Raw genomic sequence first — 22,291 nt, 5'->3', positions numbered from 1 at the left:
AACTACTGACTGATTTTTCTCATTAGCATAGAGTCAAAAACTCTCAACACAATTTAAGCAAATCAAACCCAACAATGTATAAAAAAATACATCATAACCAAGTGGGGTTTATTCCAGATATGTAAGGCTAGTTCAACATTTGAAAAGTCGGTGAATATAATCCACCATATCACAGGCTAAAGAAGAGAAGTATTATCATAGAAATTATAAAAAATGTGTAAAACAGCTTCATGAAAGTAGATGGGAGGGAGAGATGTCGACCTGAATAACCCTAGAAATGAATGGAGTCAGTAAGTGTGAAGGCAAAAGGACTGTACTGTCACTGATAAAGTCACTTTCCATGGGAGTGTGGGTGAACAATCCCTACAGCACTCTGTATATACTAGAACTGAATAATTAAGTAAATGGATGGTGGATGGTGGCAGCCGGGTTAAAGTACATACAGGTTCTTACTTCCTTATCTAGTCGGCTGAGAGGTTCTAGAAACAATATCCCAGTAGCAACAAGCACACCTAACGCCCGCATCTTGGAGAACAACAACTGGAGACACTTGGGAAAATGGATTTGGGGGCTGGGGAAGGAAATATACAAGATGGGCCTGGAGCATCTTGCAGTGTCAAAAATAGACACTCCCCCCCCCCTTTTTTTTTTAAAAATAAGCCAAAAACATTTATTTTGATGGGAGTAGGTCAGAAGGGCACAGGCCCCAACTGAAGAGCTCCCAATGGCCAAAGCTGTTAACAATTTGAAAATAAAGTATTAGTGGATTATAAGCCCAAGTATAAATTGAGTATTCATGAGCCCATACTGATATAAATGGATAAATGAATAGATTAGGGAGAAGAATCCCAATTAATTTATGTAGATGCCCCACCCCCAAGAGATGGCGAGTAACTCTACACTCCTTAAGTGTGGGCTTCCCATAGCAACTTCCTTCCAAAGGGTACAGTATGGAATAGAGAGGGAATAACTTCACAGTGGGGAAACCTGACAAACACTGTCCCAGCCAGGTGATCAAGGTTCACATCAACAGTGGTAAGTCAGATTGAGAGTATATACCTTTAATAAGCTGTGACAGAATGGTACTTTTCCTCTGTGGTCTTCCTCCCCACAATACATAACCCCAATCTAATCATGGAAAAGAAAAAAATCTGACAGATGGCAATTAAGGAGCATTCTACAAAACATCTGACCAGGAAGTAGTCCTCAAAACTGCCGAAGTCATCAAAAACAAAGAAGGTCTCGGGCGCCTGGGTGGCTCAGTCAGGTAAGCGTCGGACTTCAGCTCAGGTCATGATCTCATGGTTCATGGGTTCAAGTCCCACATCAGGCTCTGTGCTGACAGCTTGGGGCCTGGCTCTTGCTTCAGATTTTCTCTCTCTCTCTCTCTAAAATAAATAAACTCTAAAAAAATATTTTTAAAAAGTCTATCATATGCTAGACACTTTTCCAGGTCCTCCAGACACATTGCATAACAAACCGACTTGGCGCCTGTCCTCACGGAACTTACTGTTCGGTGGGGAACCAAACAAAAAGTCATGGGAAGAGAACCACTTTGGACGGTGTGATCAAGCATGACAGGGCATTTATTTTAGCTAGGATTATCAGGGAAGATTTCTTTGAGACCTGAAAGATGAGAATGAAATAGTTATGCAAAGAACAGGTGAAGAGGAGTCTCCATGTACAGGAAACAATATGAACAAAGTTTGTAATATTGGGAGAGCCTTGAGGAATTGGAAGAATGGCCAGTGTCTTCACGTTGGGCTTTTGCAGAAGCCAGTCCTGAGCAAGTATTTGATTGCAGGTCCAAGGAAGGATTTGAGTGCCAGTAGTTGGTTCATTGAGGGGAGGTGGGATGTCCCAAGAGGCAATGGTAGGAGGGCGGGAAAGTGAAACAGGGAAGCTGTGATATCAAGCAGGTTACTTTCATGGTCAACTAGGATTCGTTTGCACTGAGGAACTCTAGGAGACGGTAGAGAACATGTGTCATGTATTCCACCTGTAGAAAGAAGCTGGGATTTTATCAACCAGTCCCAACAGGAATTGGGTGCAGTCTAGCCCTGCAGGGTGTTAACTCTGACACTGCCAGCCTGCCTTACAGTGGACCAGGCAGGGTCCAACCGCCAGCAAGAATGGGATTTCTATGCCACTCGGGGCCAGGCACAGACAAGGATCATAGCTGGAATCACTCAGGGATGGGGTTTCGTCAGACAAGTATGGCGGTAGTAAAAAGAGACAAGGTAACTGAGGAAATGTAAAATGACATTATTCTGAATGAATCATGGAATTGAACTTGACTAAGTTCAGGAAAGGTCCCCAATAGGGACTAATGGATAGTAGAAAAAGCAGTGGGGTCCATGGGTTGGCATCTCAGTGATCCCCCAAACCTGGTAACAGGGTTCTTGAGCAAGAGAGTTTCAACAATAGAGGTGGTGGCTGTGAGACGTTTATTGCATATTTTGTGCCATTTTAATAATTTAAAATACATGATTGAAGAGTGGAAGTAAATATTGTATCATGGTTACCTAGTCATACTGGACTGTGCTCCCCCTCAGCAGTCATAAAACACTTCCCACTTTCACAGATGAAAATTGTGCCTTTATGGCCTAGCAATTTCAATCTCTAAATGTTTACTTTGTGACTGTGCTTTTTCTTTTCTCTGAAATGCCAGCCATATTGATTCACCTGTATGCGTGTGTGCAACAGCTTGCTTGTGTATACACACAGTATCTGGGCTAACACAGGTTACCAAAAGAGAAAGGAAAACCAGCAGACTCATGAGCCAGAGACCCAACTTTCTAGGTTCTTGAATCTTCTACCAGAGAGATACAGGTAGTCAAAATCGAGTATGGAAAATGAGAATTAGGGACTCACTAGAACTGGGACTCACTAGAACTGGCATAGTTAATGCTACCTCTTCACGTTTATATTGAAAAGCACTTGAACTCTGTCTACCCAAGTTCTAAGTCAAGAAGTTTCAGTATATCCTAGAAGCATAAATGATGGGAAAATACTTTTCCCTCCACTCAAATCCATTATATAAAATGCCAGATTTCACTTCAAAAAGACTAAGCAGATGTCATTTACATCATTGCTCTGAAGATTTAGAGATACCATATCACTTACTTTTTGTATTTGCAAAGAATTTTTCAATAAAAACCACTGGCATACAAAACCAAGATTTTAAAATGGCAACTCATGGGCACTTGGGCGGCTCGGTCGGTTAAGTGTCCGACTTTGGCTCAGGTCACGATCTCGCAGTTCATGGGCTCGAGCCCCACATCATGCTCTCTGCTGCCAGCACAGAGCCCTCTTCAGATTCTGTCTCCTTCTCTCTCTGCCCCTTTCCCACTCTCTCTGTCTCTCTCTCTCAAAATAAACATTTTGAAACATTTAAAACATTAAAATTAACACAGTAAGTCATTTTAAGAGCAAAAATAACAGTACTTCACAAGCCTTTACTTCTTGTTTTTCAACTTACTTGAGGGTCAGAACTCATAACAGGAGTGTATTAGCATAATGATATAAAAATGGGATATCCAGGTGGGGTGACAAAGAGAAGGTATTTTCCCACCTCATCTATTCCCTCATTGATGATCAATCACAGTTAAAAATTACAGTGGATATTTTATATAACAGTGTTGCCTTAGAAAGTTGCTACCTCTTCTTCAGTTTTGTTTGGAACTAATGGAGCATGTAGGAAATAGACTAAGGTCAAAGTGGAAATCTTTGTTCTAATCCCAGATGAACTCCTTATTAGTTAGATGACCTTCAGCAATTCACTTGGTCTTTGTGTTTTCTATCTGATGAAATAGGATTGTAGGGGTCCTACCACATCTCAGAGTTCTCTAAGATTTAACTGAGAATTCATTTCTTTTTTTTACAAACACTCATTGATTGCCTAGGGGCACCTGGGTGGCTCAGTTAAGCATCTGACTTCAGCTCAGGTCATGATCTCACTGCTCCTGAGTTTGAGCCCTGCGTTGGGCTCTCTGCTGATGGCTCAGAGCCCAGAGCCTGCTTTGAATTCTGTTTCCCCCTCTCCCTGCCCCTCCCTGGCTCATGCTGTGTCCCTCGAAAGTAAGTACACATTAAAAAAAATTTTTTTAAGAAAAACGTTAAAAAAAACCCCACTCGTTGAGTGCCTAGTATATGCTAGACTCAGATCCGAGGTGCATAATGAATAAAATGAATTCCTTGCTTTCATGGAGCTTACATTTCAATGGGGGAAGACAGGTGGTATGGGTGAGTAGAGTTGGAAGCAAAGTGTTCTCTTTTCCATAATGTGATCAGGGAGGACCTGTCTGGAATTTTAATAGAGGCTTGAGTAAAGTGGGTTGTCAGGGCTTCCCTGGCTAAAAACACAGCAAGGATAAAGGCAGTGATGTTGGAAGGGCTTGGCCTGTCTCAGGAATGGCAGTCTGTGTGGCTGGAATAGAGTGAGTTGGTGGGATGTTACCTGAGGTCCAAGAGGTGGGGTTGTGAGGTGTCGATCATGTAAGGAAGGAGTCTGGCTCTCATCAGAAAGGAGATGAGAAGTCATCTCCTGGAGGGGTTTGAGCAGAAGAGGGACGTAATCTGGCTACTGTGTGGAGAACAGAACAGATTACAACCAGTCCAGGGTGACAGAAGGCAGACCAGTTCAGGAGCAGTGCATTAAGGTGGACAAGGTAGGCTAGTTTAGACTACAGTGATAATGGTGTTAATGGTACCTGGTCAGAGTCTAGGTATGTGTGTATGTATATATATATATACACATTTTTAATGTTTTTATTTATTTTTGAGAGAGAGAGAGCGAGCGAGAGAGAGAGCAGGGGAGGGGCAGTGAGAGAGGGAGACACAGAATCCGAAGCAGGCTTTGGGCTCTAAGCTGTCAGCACACAGCCTGACATGGGGCTTGAACCTGCGAACCACAAGATCATGACCTGAGGCAAAGTCAGATGCTTCACCAGCTGAGCCATCCAGGCGCCCCAGAGTGTAGGTATATTTTGAAGGAAGAGGTGACAGAATTTTCTGATGGATTGGATGTGAGGTGTGTGACAGAGGAGTGGAATAACAAAAGTTCAGGCCAGAACAAACACATCCAAGGTATTAATGACATAAGCAAGCTTGCTTTGGAGTTTAAAGAGCATTATATAAGGTGATATGAAGTAGTTCATTTTGTCTCAGAGGCCAAATATTTGAGAGATTAAAATCTGATTCCATTCTACTACGACAGAAGGTATTTCATGTTTTTCACCAAATTTTAATTCTGTACAACTCCCTAGTCAGAGGTCCAGTTACAACAATGGTAGTTTTTAATCAGAAAGGTTTTATTATAAGAAACAATGCCATCAGGTAAAAATGCAAAAAATTGTGCAATTATGGCAAAATGTTTAAAAATATCTACACATTTGCCCCCAAAGGACTACAGTACTTAACTACATACCTGAGCACTGAACATTGAATGCCATTTTAAACTGCTTCATGTCGGGAATCTGATTCCTTGCAGAGCACACCCTCTTTTCTTCATGCACCCATGAAATCAGCCTGATGCTTAAGCATCATCTTTGCAGGATAACAGAAAACAAAGATGGAAAATAAAGAATACGGTTTCTACTTTCCTATAACACAGTTACACCAAGTCCAGTTTCCAATGTGTAAAAAATACAGAGGAAAGTGCTACGTACATTCTTCAAATGCAAAAACGAAGTTCAAGTGGGACTGGCATATGTTAGCCTAGATTTTAATTCTGTAGTCCCCATTGTGCCTTTTACTTTTATTCTCATCATCCTATGCAAATGTACCTTAAATATCTAAACACATACCCACACAAATTACTAATCTTAGTTTTCTAGGACCTCTTCTGAAATCATTTTAAAAGTGGCAAAATATCCCAGTTATATAATTTAAACAAATAGTTCTTCGGTACAAAATTCAATATATATTCTACTCCTGTAGCAAATTCTAAGCCTTGGCTTTGACACACTATACTTAGATCACACCCCCGATATAAATTGTTATAGCAAAGGATCGACTGTTGTGCAGATGAACGGAATAAACCTACTGCAGAATTGACCACAGTATATTGTACCCCTATATGTCACACAGCACGTGTAAATTGCTAACTCACTGTTCTATGTCATGTTTTCAAGTAACACATTGTTCTAAATAAACACAGAAGATTGTCAAGAAGCGGCAGGAAATCTTAAGGTATTCAACAAAGCTTCCAAAAATAAATTACATGAACATCTCTTGCAAAAGTTAGGGATTTTTGTTTTGTCCTCCCGTCTGCGATGCAACACTGTAAAGATGCTTCAAAACACTCACAGCAAAAGCCCCCAAACAGCATGTAGATAAAGGAAAAGAGAAGAAAAACTAGAGAGAGAGGAAAAACAAGTGGTTGACAAAGTTTATAAAGAGATTATAGACATACTATCAAGGCCAATAAGAAACCACATATCCAACTTCCCCAAGACTTGATTTTAAAATGTTAATTCTATAAATGCTGTCCACTTTAAATTCTGCTTCAGAAAACGTTCCTTACTTGCAGAGGTCAAGGACAAGCCGTTTGGAAAGTTTCTGAAAAACGAGGTATGTGAGGCAAAGAGGCAATGTTTTAAATTTGTTTCACAGTATCACATGACAATTTGTGCAAGAGTTTCTAATACAAACCATGCCAGTTTGTTTTCCTTAAGAGAATCAAAATATTCTACTTGAGGACAGACTCCGGGCTATCCATCTACTTTTTATCAATTATTCTAGGCATAGTAAAAAACAAGTTACTGATCCAAATATCCACCTTAGGTATGACCAGTGAGTTGGTTTGTCCTTTATGTTAATAACTAACTGACTGTTAGAAATTCATCCGTTCAATATGAAAAGAGATTTAGTACCTATAATGCTATGGTTCTACTCACTCACCCTTTTCCTTCTCAGTCACCTTCAGCTAGAACAAGGTTTGCAATGTAAAAATATACATTACTATTAAGTGCAAAAAATGAAAAAAAAAAAAAGTGAGGTTTTAATGGTCATATGTAACTTAAAAGCCATTAAATTAGACCACCGAAGGAGTTCCATGTTTCTGGAAAACAAAAATGTAAAAGCAGGTGTAAAACTTCACATTATGCTCTGTGCAGAAGAGAAATAAGTTAACTTTCACTGTACCGATAATGAAGGGACAGGTGGAGGATGGAAAAGGAGGTCAGGCAACAAAATGGCCCGTGTTAGTGCAAACTGAGAGTAATGTTCTCACTATTCTGAGTCCAGTTAGATATCTTGCTGTCATGTAGGCAGAGAATCCTGTGAAATCACAAGAGTTCAACAGGTAAAGTACGATGCCACAAAACTAACAGGCCAATGTGAAAGGTAAGCATAGGCTCAGACAATTTAAACCTATCTAGGTATACACATGAATTCACTTATACCAGCACCAGCCACCTGTGAATTTAAGCCCTTTTCGGGATTTGTAAATAATGAGACAGTGTGAGCACACGAAAAAGTTATCAACAAAAAAACTACTAAAAACTTAGCTTAACTTAAACTTCCGTGGGAAATAGGAAACAATCAGACGAAAAGCTCTAAGACGTATTTGTTTTCCTTCAGCCTACTCTAATAACGTATTTAAATCTCAGTACACTTGAAAACAGTACACAAATGTGTGTGTGTGTATGTATATACATATATATATATACATACTAAGAATGAGGGTCTAAGTTAGTGCTTCTCTGTGTTGGAGAGGTCACAGCTAAAGTCCTAGTGATATTGCCTCAAATTTTTACCCGTATTTAAAATAAAAAGTCACATCAAACTAGTTTGGATATCTCTGACCAATAATACCCTAACTGCTCTTAAAAGAGTGCATAGTTGTTGATTCATCTGGTATCTCAGTGACGAATTATCACAAAATTCTATAATGAAAAGGATTACTTTTATACCAGAAAAAAAAAAAATGCTGATAATTGCACTTTGTTACCTTTTGCTTAATGAAATGAAAACATCACAAGGATGAAAAGAAATCCCTCCTACACCATAATCTTTAAGAGCACCCATTGCCATATATAAACTCTCTCAGCTTCTTAAATACTGACAGCACTTCTTGTATCATTGTTTCCCCAAGCCCAAGATGCCAGTGAGCTCACTAAGGCCTGCTACTCATTAAAGTACTTTCTGAAGACACTGAGGATAGAGTTTAGCAACAGCACATTCAAAATGCCGGCCAAGGTCCCAGAGACGATCTGGGGTCTCGTACACTTTCATCCACTGGTCAGTGACGTCGTCATATTGATAAAGGGAATTTTTCCTGCTGGTTCTGAAGACGTGTTCTTCAACGGTCACTTGAGTAGCTCGAACAAATAAATGGAGTTTATTCTGGAAAAGTACCAGTTTAAGGTACGGATTTATGGACTCATCACATGGAAAGTCCTTCTTCCGAGTCCATTTATTGAGCTCAATATCATAGGCTTCTACAGTGAACATACGTTGATGATTTCCACAGGTTCCAGCTATGTAGTAGATAGAGTCCTTGTATACAGCTGCTAAGCCCTGGATTCTAGGCACAGTCATGGGGGTTAAAAAACCCCAGTAGTCTTTTTGAGGCTCATAGAAGAGGAAAAATTCTCCTAAAAAAACAGAAAGAAAAACAAGAATATATATATATTTATTTATTTATTTACATGTGTCTTTTTGTTATGTTGAAGAGCCTAATTTTCTAAATATTTCACTTTCTAAAAGATTTCTTGTATAATCTCCAGAGATACATTATATAGTATAAAATAGTTTAAAATGTCTTCATTCCATGGCAGAACATAACACGTAATATTATAGTCAACCTGAATTGGGGAGGGGTTCGAAATAGGGAGGGAGAAGGAGTTACTTTGACTTGAAGACAGAATAAGAATTGAGAGCTTGGCTCCATTTATCCTACCCAATGGTATATTTCAGAAAATTTATTTTAAGCCAGCTCTAAAAAAGCATAATTACTAATGGTTAGCCAGTACGATCAGGGTATGTATACAGCTTCATCATGAACAAACCACTATACGTTTATGTGCTAATTACTTAATTAGAAGGCAGCACACGGAATTGTTCAGATGTGCGTCTACAGGCCATGGATATGTTTACTTTAGCACTGCCGTAATGCAAAGACAAATACTTAAGAGAAAAAAACACGGCTTTAACAGGATAGAAAACATACATTTCATGGAGTTGAATTTGGGTCACTTTTAATTCTATTTTGATAACAAAAGGGTGTGCGGAGACAGACTGCCAATATAAAAATGTCCGCATGAATTTAACTAGCGAAGATTTACAAGAGTTTGGCTAACTATAACATTTGTATAAAATCCTTGATTTAAAAATCTGGACCCTTTATGAACAGATTATATGATACTCCAATAGCCACACATAGTACAGCATAAGCTTCTGACTATTTATGTCAACTTTATTTATATAAAGAGGCTTTGTTTAGATTAGAAATACCTACTTCTAAATTGAGCTTCCCCTTGAAAACTGAACTAGATTTACTCTTATCTACAGATTTAAAGGACTACTCAGTAGTAGTGACACTATAATTTCCATTTTTCTTAGAGGAGCTTCTTAAACTACCACCTTTTGGTTGCACATCACCTACCCTCACTGACTTTTAACAGAATTCTTTTTTAATTTTTTTTTCTTTTTTTCATGTTTATTTATTTTTGAGACAGAGAGAGACAGAGCATGAACGGGGGAGGGTCAGAGAGAGAGGGAGACACAGAATCCGAAACAGGCTCCAGGCTCTGAGCTGTCAGCACAGAGCCCGACGCGGGGCTCGAACCCACGGACCGGGAGATCATGACCTGAGCCGAAGTCGGGCACTTAACCGAATGAGCCACCCAGGCGCCCCTTAACAGGATTCTTAATAAAGACAATAGAAATGAAAACTTTCTGGAGCGCCTGGGTGGCTCAGTCAGTAAAGCCTTTGACTTTGGCTCAGGTCATGACCTCATGATCTCCCTCTCAGCCCAGAGCCCACTTCAGATCCTCTCTCTGCCCCACCCTTGCTCATACTCTCTCTCTCAAAAATAAATAAACATGTTTAAAAAAAGAAAAGAAGGGGCGCCTGGGTGGCGCAGTCGGTTAAGCGTCCGACTTCAGCCAGGTCACGATCTCGCGGTCTGTGAGTTCGAGCCCCGCGTCAGGCTCTGGGCTGATGGCTCGGAGCCTGGAGCCTGTTTCAGATTCTGTGTCTCCCTCTCTCTCTGCCCCTCCCCCGTTCATGCTCTGTCTCTCTCTGTCCCAAAAATAAATAAAAAACGTTGAAAAAAAAAATTTAAAAAAAAAAAAAAAAAAAAAAAAAAAAAGAAAAGAAGAAGAAATTAAAACTAATGTGTACTACCTCTCTCCAATTTTTTTTTTTTTTTTTTTTTTTTTGAGAGAGAGACAGCATGAGAAGGGGAGGGGCAGAGAGAGAGGGAGAGATAGAATCCCAAGCAGGCTCCGGGCTGTCAGCAAAAGCCTGATGCAGGGCTCAAACTCATGAACCGTGAGATTGTGACCTGAGCCAAAATCAGAGTCAGATGCCTAACTACTGAGCCACCCAGACACCCCCTACAAATTTCTTATAAAAAGGAAAGATGACAAACAAAGTAAATTTTTAAAATCTAAAGTCCTCTTTAAAAGCTTAACCAGTGAAAGGCAATTAAAAAAACTTTTAGAGTCTCAGATTCCTCTTACATAAAACATAATCTCAGGTTAAACAATGTTCATTCCAGCCCTGAAAATTCTATTAATTCATTGTTACTTTGCTTTAGTATTTACATTAATACATAACCTTTACCTTACAACTGGGAATCTCTTAATTAATTATATCTCTACCAACTAACTGGTTAGCCAGCAAGACCAAAATATATGTAGAGAAATCTTCATCATATTGGAGGATATAACCTATGCAACCATACTGGACAGGTTATGTGTCCATTCTTATATTCCATTATTCAGCAAGACCAATAAACCTATCCATGCCCATGTTCCTATTTAACTAAAATAAGATACTAGTTAGTTAATACTCCTTTTGGAGAATTAAAATGATATTGAAGTTTAAACAAATGGGTTCAGGCATTTTGTGTCAAATAAGGATGACAGCAAAGAATATATTTTTTTAATGGTGTAACAGCGAAAAAAATCTTATGTATCTATACAGAATCATCCCTTTTTTCTTATTTTATTAAAGTAACAGTGTGAGGAAAACATGTATAAGCAATTAAGAAACACAGGAAGAGGAATAAAGACGTTGGTAGTATCATCATCGCATTCAACATCCAAGCGACTAAAATGTTTACGAAACCAAACACAGGGAAAACATTATTTATCACCAATTAGAACCTTCGATAAATTATCTTATTTCTACTCACTTGGTCGTTCTTTCTACTACTGCTGCTACATCATCTTTACCAGAGTCCTAGCCTTCAGTAGTTCAAACAAAAAAAATGTTTAAAGCTAAGTCGATTTGATAGTCCCTCTTCATCTGTAATAGCAAACGCAAGAAAAAGTGGCATCCCAAGTTTTTCACTGAAAAAGCTTAAAAACATATTTTGAAAGGTATCACACACTGCGGTGAAATTAAAATCTAAAGACTGCAATTTCAAACTCTTTATAAATCCGTTTCATGACCTTGGCAATCCTAAGGTTGATCACAAAATTCTTTGTTCTTTTTTCTCTTTCAAACTAATCCACTAAGTTCCATAAAAAGTAGTTGCTACATCTCTTGATTATGTATTATGGAAGAGTAAAAAGACATGTATCAGACTTGCTCTCTTAAAGTCTTAAAAACGGCTCTGAAATAGTTTTCCCCAGAAGGCCAAACTAATACTTATCAGATTATGTTTTGAAAAATACTTATTCTACATGATGTCAAAACACAGTAAGAACATAAAAACTTACAGGCTCATTTAAAGATGCCTGCCTTTGTGGATTCAAAAGCTGATGGTCTTTAAACATCCTTTCTAGAATAGACTGTTCCCACCAACAGATTACGGTAAGAAAGCCAGAGGAAGTCCCCAGTGAACAAGAACAAGCACCTGTTTTAATAGAAGTAGGTTATTCTGCTACCCTCTCATGGAGAATAAACCACTCAGGCACCTACCCTGTAAGACATAGATCTTCTCTTTGTACTCCACAGCATTATGAAACTCCATGGCAACAGGCATCGCACAAACGCTGGTCCAACAATTCTCTCTGCTATCGTAGCACTCCACGGATTTTAGTGAGTTTCTCCCATCACCTTCGTAAACACGACCTCCAATCGCATACATCTTACCACAGCAATACACCAGTTTGCAGCCTATTCTCGCTCGCAGCAGGGGGGGCTTGGAGAGCCACCTGTTGGTGGAATGGTCATACATCCAGAAATCATTTTCTGCCTTATGGTCGATGGAGACCTCGCTGCTGCTCGGCCTGTACCCTCCTGCAATGTAAATGTCATTGTCTGGCGATACGAGAATCCCCACTTCTCTTAGATCATTTGGTGGTTTGCATAGTTTAAACACTCTTCCTGTGACTGTATCTAGACAAGGCACTGTTTGCTTCTTTCCTGAGTGTTTGTGGGCAGCATCAAAACATATGATCATTTCGGAGGCAGTCATTCCAAGTCTCTGTGTGCAGCCATTGGTACTGGATGGGCCCTTTTCTACATAGCTTTTGGCTATAGCCTGTGCAAACTGAGGTGGGATTTTCTCTATAAAGGCATCCTCCATCAGAGGAAAACGTATGCATTTGGCAAAAATTTCTGGAAGGTGCCCTTCTCTTTCATCCTGTTCATGTTCAAACCACCTTACGATGCTTTCATAAACATGCTCTTCTCGGTCTACGTTTAAATCATCACTGTCTAATATACTTATCAGTTGGTCCTTTGTCAGCTGGAGAAACTCTTGTTCTTTGGTGACACACAGAAACTTCTTACGAATGTATTCTTTTGATCGATCTCCGAGTTCCTGATGACCATAATGATCAGCAAAGATGAAGACCCCAATAGAATTCTGCGGGTCCAAATGACTGATCATATACTTAGCACATTGGTCTTGGATGGAAGGAATCTGGAAGATGCTAGCTGCAGTGAACAAGGCTTGAACATTGGCCTCTGTCAGAACAACTCTGGAGGTGTAGGCATAGTTCAACACTAAATCCATGGATTCAGCTTCAACACCAACTATTCGAACTTCTTTTTGAGTACTTTCTGTAAGGCCGCTAGTGAACATGGATCTAGGAAGGAAAGAGTGGTTAATAGTATATCTGCGTTCCATATAAAAATTATGGTGGCAAATTTTTGGAGGTATACAGTTACCACAGAGATAACCTTTGTAACGGAAAAAAATTTCCTAATGTGTTTCCTGATATTCCGAATGGGGGTAAAAGTTGATCATCTAGCATAAGGATTTAGCCTGGTTAATCTCGAAAATCCTACTCTGAGGGCCAGTCCCCTTTATGCCAACTCTGAGAAAAAGAATATACCTAAATAAAGCACACCAAAAGATGCCATGAAATATTCCAGGACACCTTACTTTCCTTGGAGTCCCTATCCAACCTTCTTATCAGTTGCCTTAGGGACTTGAGATCTTAACTCACCAGACCAGTAAGAAAATTTAAGAACGCATAGAGGGTGTCAATGTAACACACTGGCATATATAGATTGATTAAACTTTTCATGTCTCAGTGGAAATGTACAAGGCAACTTGTCCCCAAAATAGATCTTTAAAAATTTCATCTCAGAAAAACAGGATGTTCTTCAGAAGTTCATATTGTCTACCTACTCCCTTTATCTTTTGAATGCTTCCTTCATCATTATAAGGAATATAAAGAACATCACTTCACTTTTCCTTCGACAGTGTGAAAACCTTTGCTTAAAGAAATATACTCAGTTTTCTCAAAGGTACCATATTTTACCCAGGTATATCTGAATATAAATAGATTATAGTAGGCTCAATATAATGTGTACTTTTTTTTTTAACGTTTATTTATTTTTGAGACACAGAGAGACAGAGCATGAGCAGGGGAAGGGCAGAGAGAGAGGGAGACACAGAATCTGAAACAGGCTCCAGGCTCTGAGCTGTCAGCACAGAGCCCGACACAGGGCTCGAACTCATGGACTGTGAAATCATGACCTGAGCCGAAGTCGGACGCTTAACCGACTGAGTCACCCAGTGCCCCATGATACGTACTTCTAAAGAGAGTTTAAGAATTAATTCTTTGGAGATGACGGTTTTGAAAATCCCAAGCTTTTGCCTTTGAAAGCAGACTTTCTTATTTACTTACTTACCTACTTATTTATTTATTTATTTATTTATTTATTTATTTATTGTAAATATCTGCATTTGTGGGCTCTTCTTGGCCAAAATATTAAGTAGCCAAAAGTCTGACTCTGTATTTAAGTGTTATTAGTCATGTATACACATCATTTGCCTTTTTTTCCCTTCCTTTAAGGCTTCTTCCTGGACTGCTGTTAAAATTAAATACAAAAATCAAATCAAGGTTCTTTGAAAAAGATTTTAAGAAAAGGGCTGTTTGCCCTTGGGTGCTTAATAGATGTCTATTGAAGAAATCAACCTAACATTTGTGATAAAGTTGTTGATACAGTTCTAGGCCCTTCTCATTTTACAATGCTAGGTTGTAAAAAAACATCCTTAACTAGTTACTTTTAAGATACAATGAGAAACACTGGGTATATACCTGGGTACAAGGACCCAGCTTGCTGCCTCGGTTCACCATCTCTGAGTCCTATTTTGACGTCTACAATGTAAATCTTAAGTTTAAGATCAAATGGGCTTTTTTTCATGAGTGAAAACTAGATGTCCCAATGTAGGAGCTGGTTTTCCAGTTCAGGTGCTGAAACACCCAGCTATACAGCTACCAATTAAAAAGAAAAATAAAGCCTTTCATTAGGCAAAGATTAACTCCCAAAGGAGAACATTACCACATACCCCTTTATCATGGGAACTCTACTGACTTGAATAGGCTGGCCTCACACACAGGAGCAGTGTGACACCTGATGAGTTCTCTGTTCTACTAGGTTCTTTCTGGAAATGCCACATAAAGATGGAGCATTTCCTCACACAAAATCCTGAGCAGCAGGAAGTTTCTAATAATCATGCAAATTTTAATTCTGACAGGTCACTGGGATCATGACACAACCATGTCAGATTTCAAGCTATTCTTATTTTTCCACCAGTGATGCAAGACTTAGAAACTATTAAGTATGTCTTCCTCGATTTCACATAAGGAGCAGCACCAGTGCCAAGAAATTTCTGTACAAATAGCTCTTGCAAGAGATAAGAACCTAATCCTTAAGTTTTCTAGCCAAATACCTTCATCTGAATTCACCTCTCTTATGCTTAGAAACTTTTCCAAGCATTTCCTTAATTTCTTATAATTAAGAAAATCTACTATAGCATATTTCTTTTAAGGTGATTAGTCCAAGTCTTCAAAACTAATTTTAATTAAGTATAAAATTTAAATGATACAAGCCAGAGTATAAAATTTCAGTATAAAATATAGACATTTTCACTTTCAAGTTTCAATTTTTTTTAACTATTCAAATTTAACATACAATAGAAATTTCTGAAAGGCAACTTCAAAGAGGACCCACTCCTGTTTGTTAAAAGTCATGATAGTGACTAAGAAGCTTGGCTCTAGAATCAAATCCAGCCTCTGCCACTGAGTAGCTGGATGACTTAGGCAGTTCACTTAACCTCCCCGAATCTCAGTTTTTCACATTTAAAATGGAAATAACTGTACAGAGACAGGACTGTGAAGACATATAAAACAATGTAGGTAAAGTAAGCTTAGCCCAGAATTTGATCAGTAGTAACCGGGACATATATTTAAATCCATGGATGAACTAACCATATCTAACAGAGAGTCCGGACAAGCAAATCTCCCCAGGCAGTTTCCATTACCAGGCCCAACTTCCTACCTTCTGTGCATATCATTTTCTTCTTTTTCCCTTCCAGCTCACTGCCTCATGATGGTTAATACTTAACAGTCCAATGACCTATCCCTAGGCAAGTCTTAATGGTTACATCATAAGCATCAGGCTATGAAGCGACTATATTTAACCCAGTATTCTGAGAAAGAGGAACCAGAAACTACGGTCTGGAACGCTACACTGAAAAGCACCCTGAAAAAGAAAAACAGCACTTTCAGACCGTAGTTGAGAAAATTAGTTCACTGTCTTTCAGACACTATTAGTGAACACTGAAAGGCTTAAAAAAATGAGCCCTTGAAACCAAGGAAGTTAAACTCAAGCAGGAAACTGTCTGTATCAGTGATCTTGTCTTAAAGTAGGAAATTCTTTGTCAGATCCAGGTTTTAAAACTGTACTGCTGTAACTTTTTGATACCCAAAGAAGAATGCGATGAAAATGAAAACTTCACGTAAAAACACTTCTGGAAATCTTGGAAACGATCATGAGTCTGGAGCCTAAGATAACGCAGAAACTGTATTTCATTCGTTTTATGTCATTGCTTTGACCCCTGTGGCGTTAAAACAAACTACCGAATGGTAATTTGTTTCCCAAGGAACGTGCTAGTAAGTTTTACATTCTAAGAGTTACGGGCACCGGAGAAATATGTGTCATGGTTGGAGTTTTGGAACAAATACTAGATCAGCACTGTCCACCCAAACTTTTATCTGGGTTATACAGCTGGCAGCTCCTACCTCCGTGTGGCTACTGAGCACTTGAAATGTGGTTAGTTTGCCTGAGGCACTGAATTTTTTATTTTATTTAATTTAAAACAATGACGTTTAAAGAGCTGCATGTGGCCTGTGGCGGCCATGCTGAGCAGCACAATTCTAGATTTTGTAGTTATTTGCCGGAAACAAACAAAAATATATTCACTCACTTAAAAACCAACCACCTGAAAAAAAAAAAAAAAAAAAAACCAACCACCTGAATTCTAGAAGAATCCATCAAGTCAAAAACAAGGGCTTAATAAAATAGGGCCTGTTACTTCTTTTAAGGAAACAAACTCGTGGGTTTCGTTTCATCGTCTCACCTCCGTTTTATAATCAAGTGGGCAATACTGAGGGACAAAGGGAACTCCGTGCGGACATCGACAGAAGTTTCTACCATCATCATACCTGAAGTAAGGGCTGATTGCAGCAAGAACGTTTCTATGACAGGAAAATGTTTTCCCGTGATCCACTTCCACTACAATGTCTGTCAACTGTCCTTCATCGTACATTGTTTTGAGTTGCTTAAGAATACTGCACGCATGGAAGGGGTCCATGGCATCATTGGCTGTGTCTGAAGATGGAATCCCATTCGGTGTTGGGGAAGACTTACTTAAATCTAGGAGAAAAATCGTACAACCACAAGAAGTTCCGAGCCAGTTACGGCGTTCACGCTCCCCCCGCCCCTAGAAAAATACATATTATGTGTAGAGACATACACCATCAAAAGGGACCGCGGGGTAGGATCTGGGAGAGAGACAGACAGGGCTGCGATGCAAGTTCAAGCACCAGTCTGTTCCTCCGGGAGCCCGGCGAGCCCGAAGCCCCGTGCTCGCCGAGGGACTGTGCCGGCAGAACAGTCTCGGCGTCTGCGGCGACTCCGCCGAGAGCCAGAACGTCCCAGCCGAGAGCGGAGGGCAGGAGCCTCACGAGGGAAGCTCGATGGATGGCGGCCGCCAGTGCCCCCTCAACCGCCTGATGAACGCGTCGGGGTGGCGGCGGGTACCCGGCCTCCCCATCGCTGCCCAGCCGGACCGCCCACCGCCCTCCACGCCATCCATCCTCCCTCCCCTCATCCCTCTCCACCTCCCCATCCTTCTCTCCGGCTCCTCGTCGCCACCTCCTCAGCTCGCAGTCTAAGCCTGGACCCTGGCCCACCTCCCCCCTAACACACCTCCCTAGCCACCACACGACCCACCTGCCGACGCGGCCATTTCTCTACGGGGCCCGGCTCCAGCTATTTAAAGAGGAAATGTCATTTCGCTTCTCTCGCTCCCGGGTTCCGGCTCTTCTTAGCTTCACCTGGCCAATGGGGTGGCCTATGCATCCGGCTCCGCCCCTAGCCTCCGAGTTCCATGCTCCGATTGGCCACGAAGTGCGCAAGGCGCTTCGGGGAATGTAGTTTTATTGCCCCCGCTCCCGCGTGGTCCGAGTAGGGCGGAGGCTCAGGCCGGTGATTCCTATTGGCTGGTTCTGGCGGAGGTGGAGAGCTGGGAACTCGCCAGCCTGTGTCTGTGGGGCGTGCAGAGCCTGCCGGGAGAGGTAGTCTTCTGGCCGAGGAGAGCTGTCATTCTGAGGGGCTGGGGTAAGGAAAGCTCTTGAAGTGCAAATTTCCCCCATTTTAGGCCCCTCTCCAGGCCCCGGCTCTTTTTTTTTTTTTTCACCTTTTTTCTTCATTCCCTAAACCTCTCGCCAGTGACTAGCTTCCGGTCTGAGAGCGGGCTCTGCCTGAGGGCTGTGAAACCAGAAAAATTTGGAAATGGACAAGAGGGCTGTTGTCCAAAAATGCGAAGGAAATCTGACACTCCACCCTGAAGTAAAATATCAGGAGGCCCCAAAGCAAGCCATCTCTGATGAGTCACCTGTGACACCCAATTGAAATAGCATCGCCTTGGCCGAGTGCTCTGGTTTCTACAGATTAATTGGTCTGGTTACAAGGGCTGCTCAGGATCTTTAACTCCCACTCATGCCTTGCTTTTCTCCAACACCCAGAGAACACCTGTTCCACTTTTAAGAGGGCGTGAACAGTCTAGAGGGATTCAGGATGCTTTCCTTTTTTGCTCCTGGGAAATGGAGAAGTTAAGATACTGAATAGTCTGAGATTTCCTTTGAAGAAATATTGGAGGGTGCCCTGAGCTTGAGCCAGGGATCATTACTGAAGCCCTGGCTCTTTTCTTACTAAATATGTGAACTTAGATAAGACCTTTTAAATCTGGGGCACTTAGCTCTTCACCTGTACCATGTGAATTACAATTACTGTTCCATCTACCCCATAGCCTACAGGCCTTTGGAAAGAAAGCAGAAATTTTACAGTTGACACGTTTTGATTTACTTGTCTTGTGTTTCTAGCGTCTAACAGGGTGCCTGGCACATGATAGATACTTAATGTTTTAAAAACAAATGTAAGGCACAGGTGACCTCACATTGGAAGTGCTATTTGTAGACCTTTGAAACATAAGGAAGTATCATGAGTGAATGGGAAGGAATTCTTAGTAGAGATATAGATATTCTGTGTGCATAGCTTTTCTAACACTGAAAAGATCAAAGAGTTGAGCTTCTTGATAAAGGATTTGGAACTTAAGTTGTGACTGAGAAAGAAAGAGAATGATGAAAAACAATCCGGTTCTAGCTCTGCTGAAAAATTTAGAGCTCAAAATACTATAATCCCATGCAAGTTAACAAGAATTGGCATTTCCTTGGGGCTGGGATATACAAACATTGATGTCTACACTATGTCTACACCCTGACTGTACCCTGTATACCCTGTCTGCACAGTTCTGCATGGATAAAATTGATTTAAACTTGATACTCAGAACTTTAAATTTCCATTTTATTATGATCTCAGTGCTGTTGCTTTGTGACTTATGAAAATACTGGAGGTTTCACTCACCATATTGAAAGTATTAAGACAAAACTGGCATCAATCCTTAAGGATTTAGCAAATAAAAATAGAGGACACGCAATATTTACAACATAAGTAAAATATTTGTTACCGAAAATTCAAAATTAATTGGGTGTTCTGCATTTTATCTGGCAACCTTTTCAAATATGTTAAAATATTGATTTCCTTTTTTTAATGCATTATTTTTTGAAGTATCTTTATTTATTTTTTGAGAGAGTGCACACTTGCACACAAACAGGGGAGAGCCAGAAAGGGAGAGAGAGAACCCCAAGCAGGCTCAGCACTGTCTGCACAGAACCCACACGGGGCTTGAACTCACAAATTGTGAGATCATGACCTGAGCAGAAATGAAGAGTCAGACATTTAACCAACTCAGCCACCCAGGCGCCCCTAAAATATTAATTTTCTTATGTTTTGTTTTTGTCCTCATAAACTATCTAAGCCTTAAGAAATTTGGCCAGTTTTCTTTTTCATTTAATTCTCACCTAATTAACAAATAGACTTGGCAATACAGTTTAATTGATTCAAAGAAAGCTTTTGATTCTTTGACCCACAAAAATTTCTGAATTTCTAGGTGGCAGGATACAAAGAACAAAGGCCAATCTAAATATAAATAGGAGAAAAAGTGAACATTTATAATTGCAAGGTTGCCGTTTATATGACACTGTAAATAGTCTCCATTCTACTGGGCAGATGGCATTACATAGTAAAGATTTCATCATCATTAGAAATGCATTAAAAAAAAGAAGAAGAAGAAGAAATAGGGGGATGTAAAAATTGAGCCAGTAGTCCCACATTACTCATTCTCAATGATCTTTAAGAATACAAAGGAGATTTTGTTTCAGGGTTGATACTAAACAGCCAAAGTCTACAGCTTTGTTTTCAAATAGCTCTAATTTGTAATTTTATAAGGACTTACTGCCAATCTAGAAAGGCAACCCCAGAAGTAAGCCAGTTTTGTTAATGCCTTAAGTACTATATTTTCCTGTGAAGCATTTTCTCATATATTTATAATTTAAAGTAAAATTTAGTAAGGATGGAAATTGAAAAAGCAAACCAGATACTTGAGCGACCTATATTTAGTTCAAATGAGACACTTAGAGCTTTATTATTTTAATACTTAATTATCTAGGAACCAAAAGGAAAGAAGTTTGCTATAATCATGGTTGTTTGAGAAAAAAGTCCTTACGTTAAAACTCTAGCAAGGATGAAGTATTATGAAAGCAGCAAATTTGGAAAATGAGAAAATTGCACAGTTGCCTTGTTTTGTTTCTTTTTTTTTTTTTTTTTTAAATGCTTCTACTTTAAGAGAATGACTTTCAGAAATTATCAGCTGTGCCCAGGCTACTGTTGATAATAATACCACACAACACAAGAATGATAGCAACCCTGATGAAGAAGGTATAAACGAAAATAGTCCATCACCTGCAAATCGATTCTGCTGTTTTCCAATTTCCCTGTTCAGTACTGGTTGAGGCTGTGAAATTGACCAGAGTAATATAAAATGAAAGTAAAGAGAGAATACCTGTGACTGCTACCTTTTAACAAACGACATCCTTCTGTATGTATCCTTCTCAGGCTATAACTATAGCAAAATGTGACATTTTTACTTGCTAACGACTTTTATGTTGGCTGAATTAATGCTTTATATTTGTATTTATTTTTTTAGTTTTTATATATATAGAGAGAGAGCACAAGCCAGGGAGAAAGGCAGAGGGGGAGAGAGAGAATCTTAAACAGGTTATATGCTCAGCATGGAGTCCAACTCGGGGCTTGGTCCCATGATCCTGGGATCATGACCTGAGCCCAAATCAAGAATCATGTGCTCAGCTGACCGAACCACCCAGGTGCCCCTAAATTAATGCTATAAATGAAGCAACAAAAGCTATTGTTTGAATATAAATTTAATACTGAAAAAAGTGGGGTTTTTGTAATGTCTAAAGCCTGATACTTTTCATATGATTTTGTTTCTTTTCAGTTCAAAACTCTAAAGAGATATTAACATCAGGTTTATTGATTGTACATTACTGGCCTTTGTTGTATTTTAATGTTTTAAATTTATTTTTAAGTCATCTCTACACCCAACATGGGACTCAAACTCATGAGCGAGATCAAAAGTTGCATGCTTTTCAAACTGAGACAGCTAAGCACCCTATATTTCAATTTTAATTCCTTTGAAGTGATGTGAGGATTCAACATGATATTAACTAGAAGACTGCCTTTTGTGAATCACTGAATTTGACCATACAGAGGGATATTAAAACACACTGATTTGTCTTTTAAGTATTTGAAAGTTAGCATATATATGAAAAACAAAAGACTGTAAAACTAGTGGCAGGCATATGCAATTCTCCCAAGATATTTATTACCATTCCCCAATCTGCATTCTGGGCAGGCACTGTATAAAGTAATATTCCTGAAATCAAAAACAATGGGGGAGGGCCCTGTGGGAGGTGATTTAGGTAAATAGGGTGGAGCTCTCATGAATGGGATTAGTGCCCTTATAAAAGAGACCCCAGAGGGTTTCCACCCTGTGAGGACAGGTAGAGAAGACAATAATTCCACGAACAGGATAGGAACCTCACTAGAAACAAAACCTGCCAGAGCCTTGATCTTAGATTTCCCAGACTCCAGAACTGTGAGAAATTTCTACTGCTTATAAGCCACCTAATGTATGGTATTCTGTTACAGTAGCCTAACTCGACTAAG

General features: G+C 39.8%; 1 protein-coding gene across 2 annotated transcripts; it reads right to left on the bottom strand.

The window, feature by feature from the left end:
- Positions 1-5,224: 5,224 nt before the first annotated feature.
- On the bottom strand, positions 5,225-17,983 carry KBTBD8 (kelch repeat and BTB domain containing 8). Of its 2 annotated transcripts, XM_060631533.3 has the most exons (4): positions 17,879-17,983; positions 17,089-17,299; positions 12,101-13,215; positions 5,225-8,600 (listed from the first exon to the last, which is right to left on the bottom strand). In XM_060631533.3, the coding sequence occupies exons 1-4, from the start codon at positions 17,892-17,894 to the stop codon at positions 8,137-8,139; spliced, it is 1,806 nt and encodes a 601-aa protein (XP_060487516.1). In that variant the 5' UTR covers positions 17,895-17,983; the 3' UTR covers positions 5,225-8,136. The 2 variants fall into 2 exon arrangements, with proteins under 2 accessions (XP_060487516.1, XP_060487517.1); XM_060631534.3 differs by lacking the exon at positions 17,089-17,299 and having other exon boundaries at positions 17,879-17,959.
- Positions 17,984-22,291: the final 4,308 nt, after the last annotated feature.

The sequence above is a fragment of the Panthera onca genome, chromosome A2 (genome assembly GCF_046562875.1).
Source record: "Panthera onca isolate mPanOnc1 chromosome A2, mPanOnc1 haplotype 2, whole genome shotgun sequence".
NCBI classification, from domain to species: Eukaryota; Metazoa; Chordata; class Mammalia; order Carnivora; family Felidae; genus Panthera; species Panthera onca.
The sequence above is the reverse complement of the archived record's forward strand: the minus strand, read 5'-3'. Positions and strand labels throughout refer to the sequence as shown.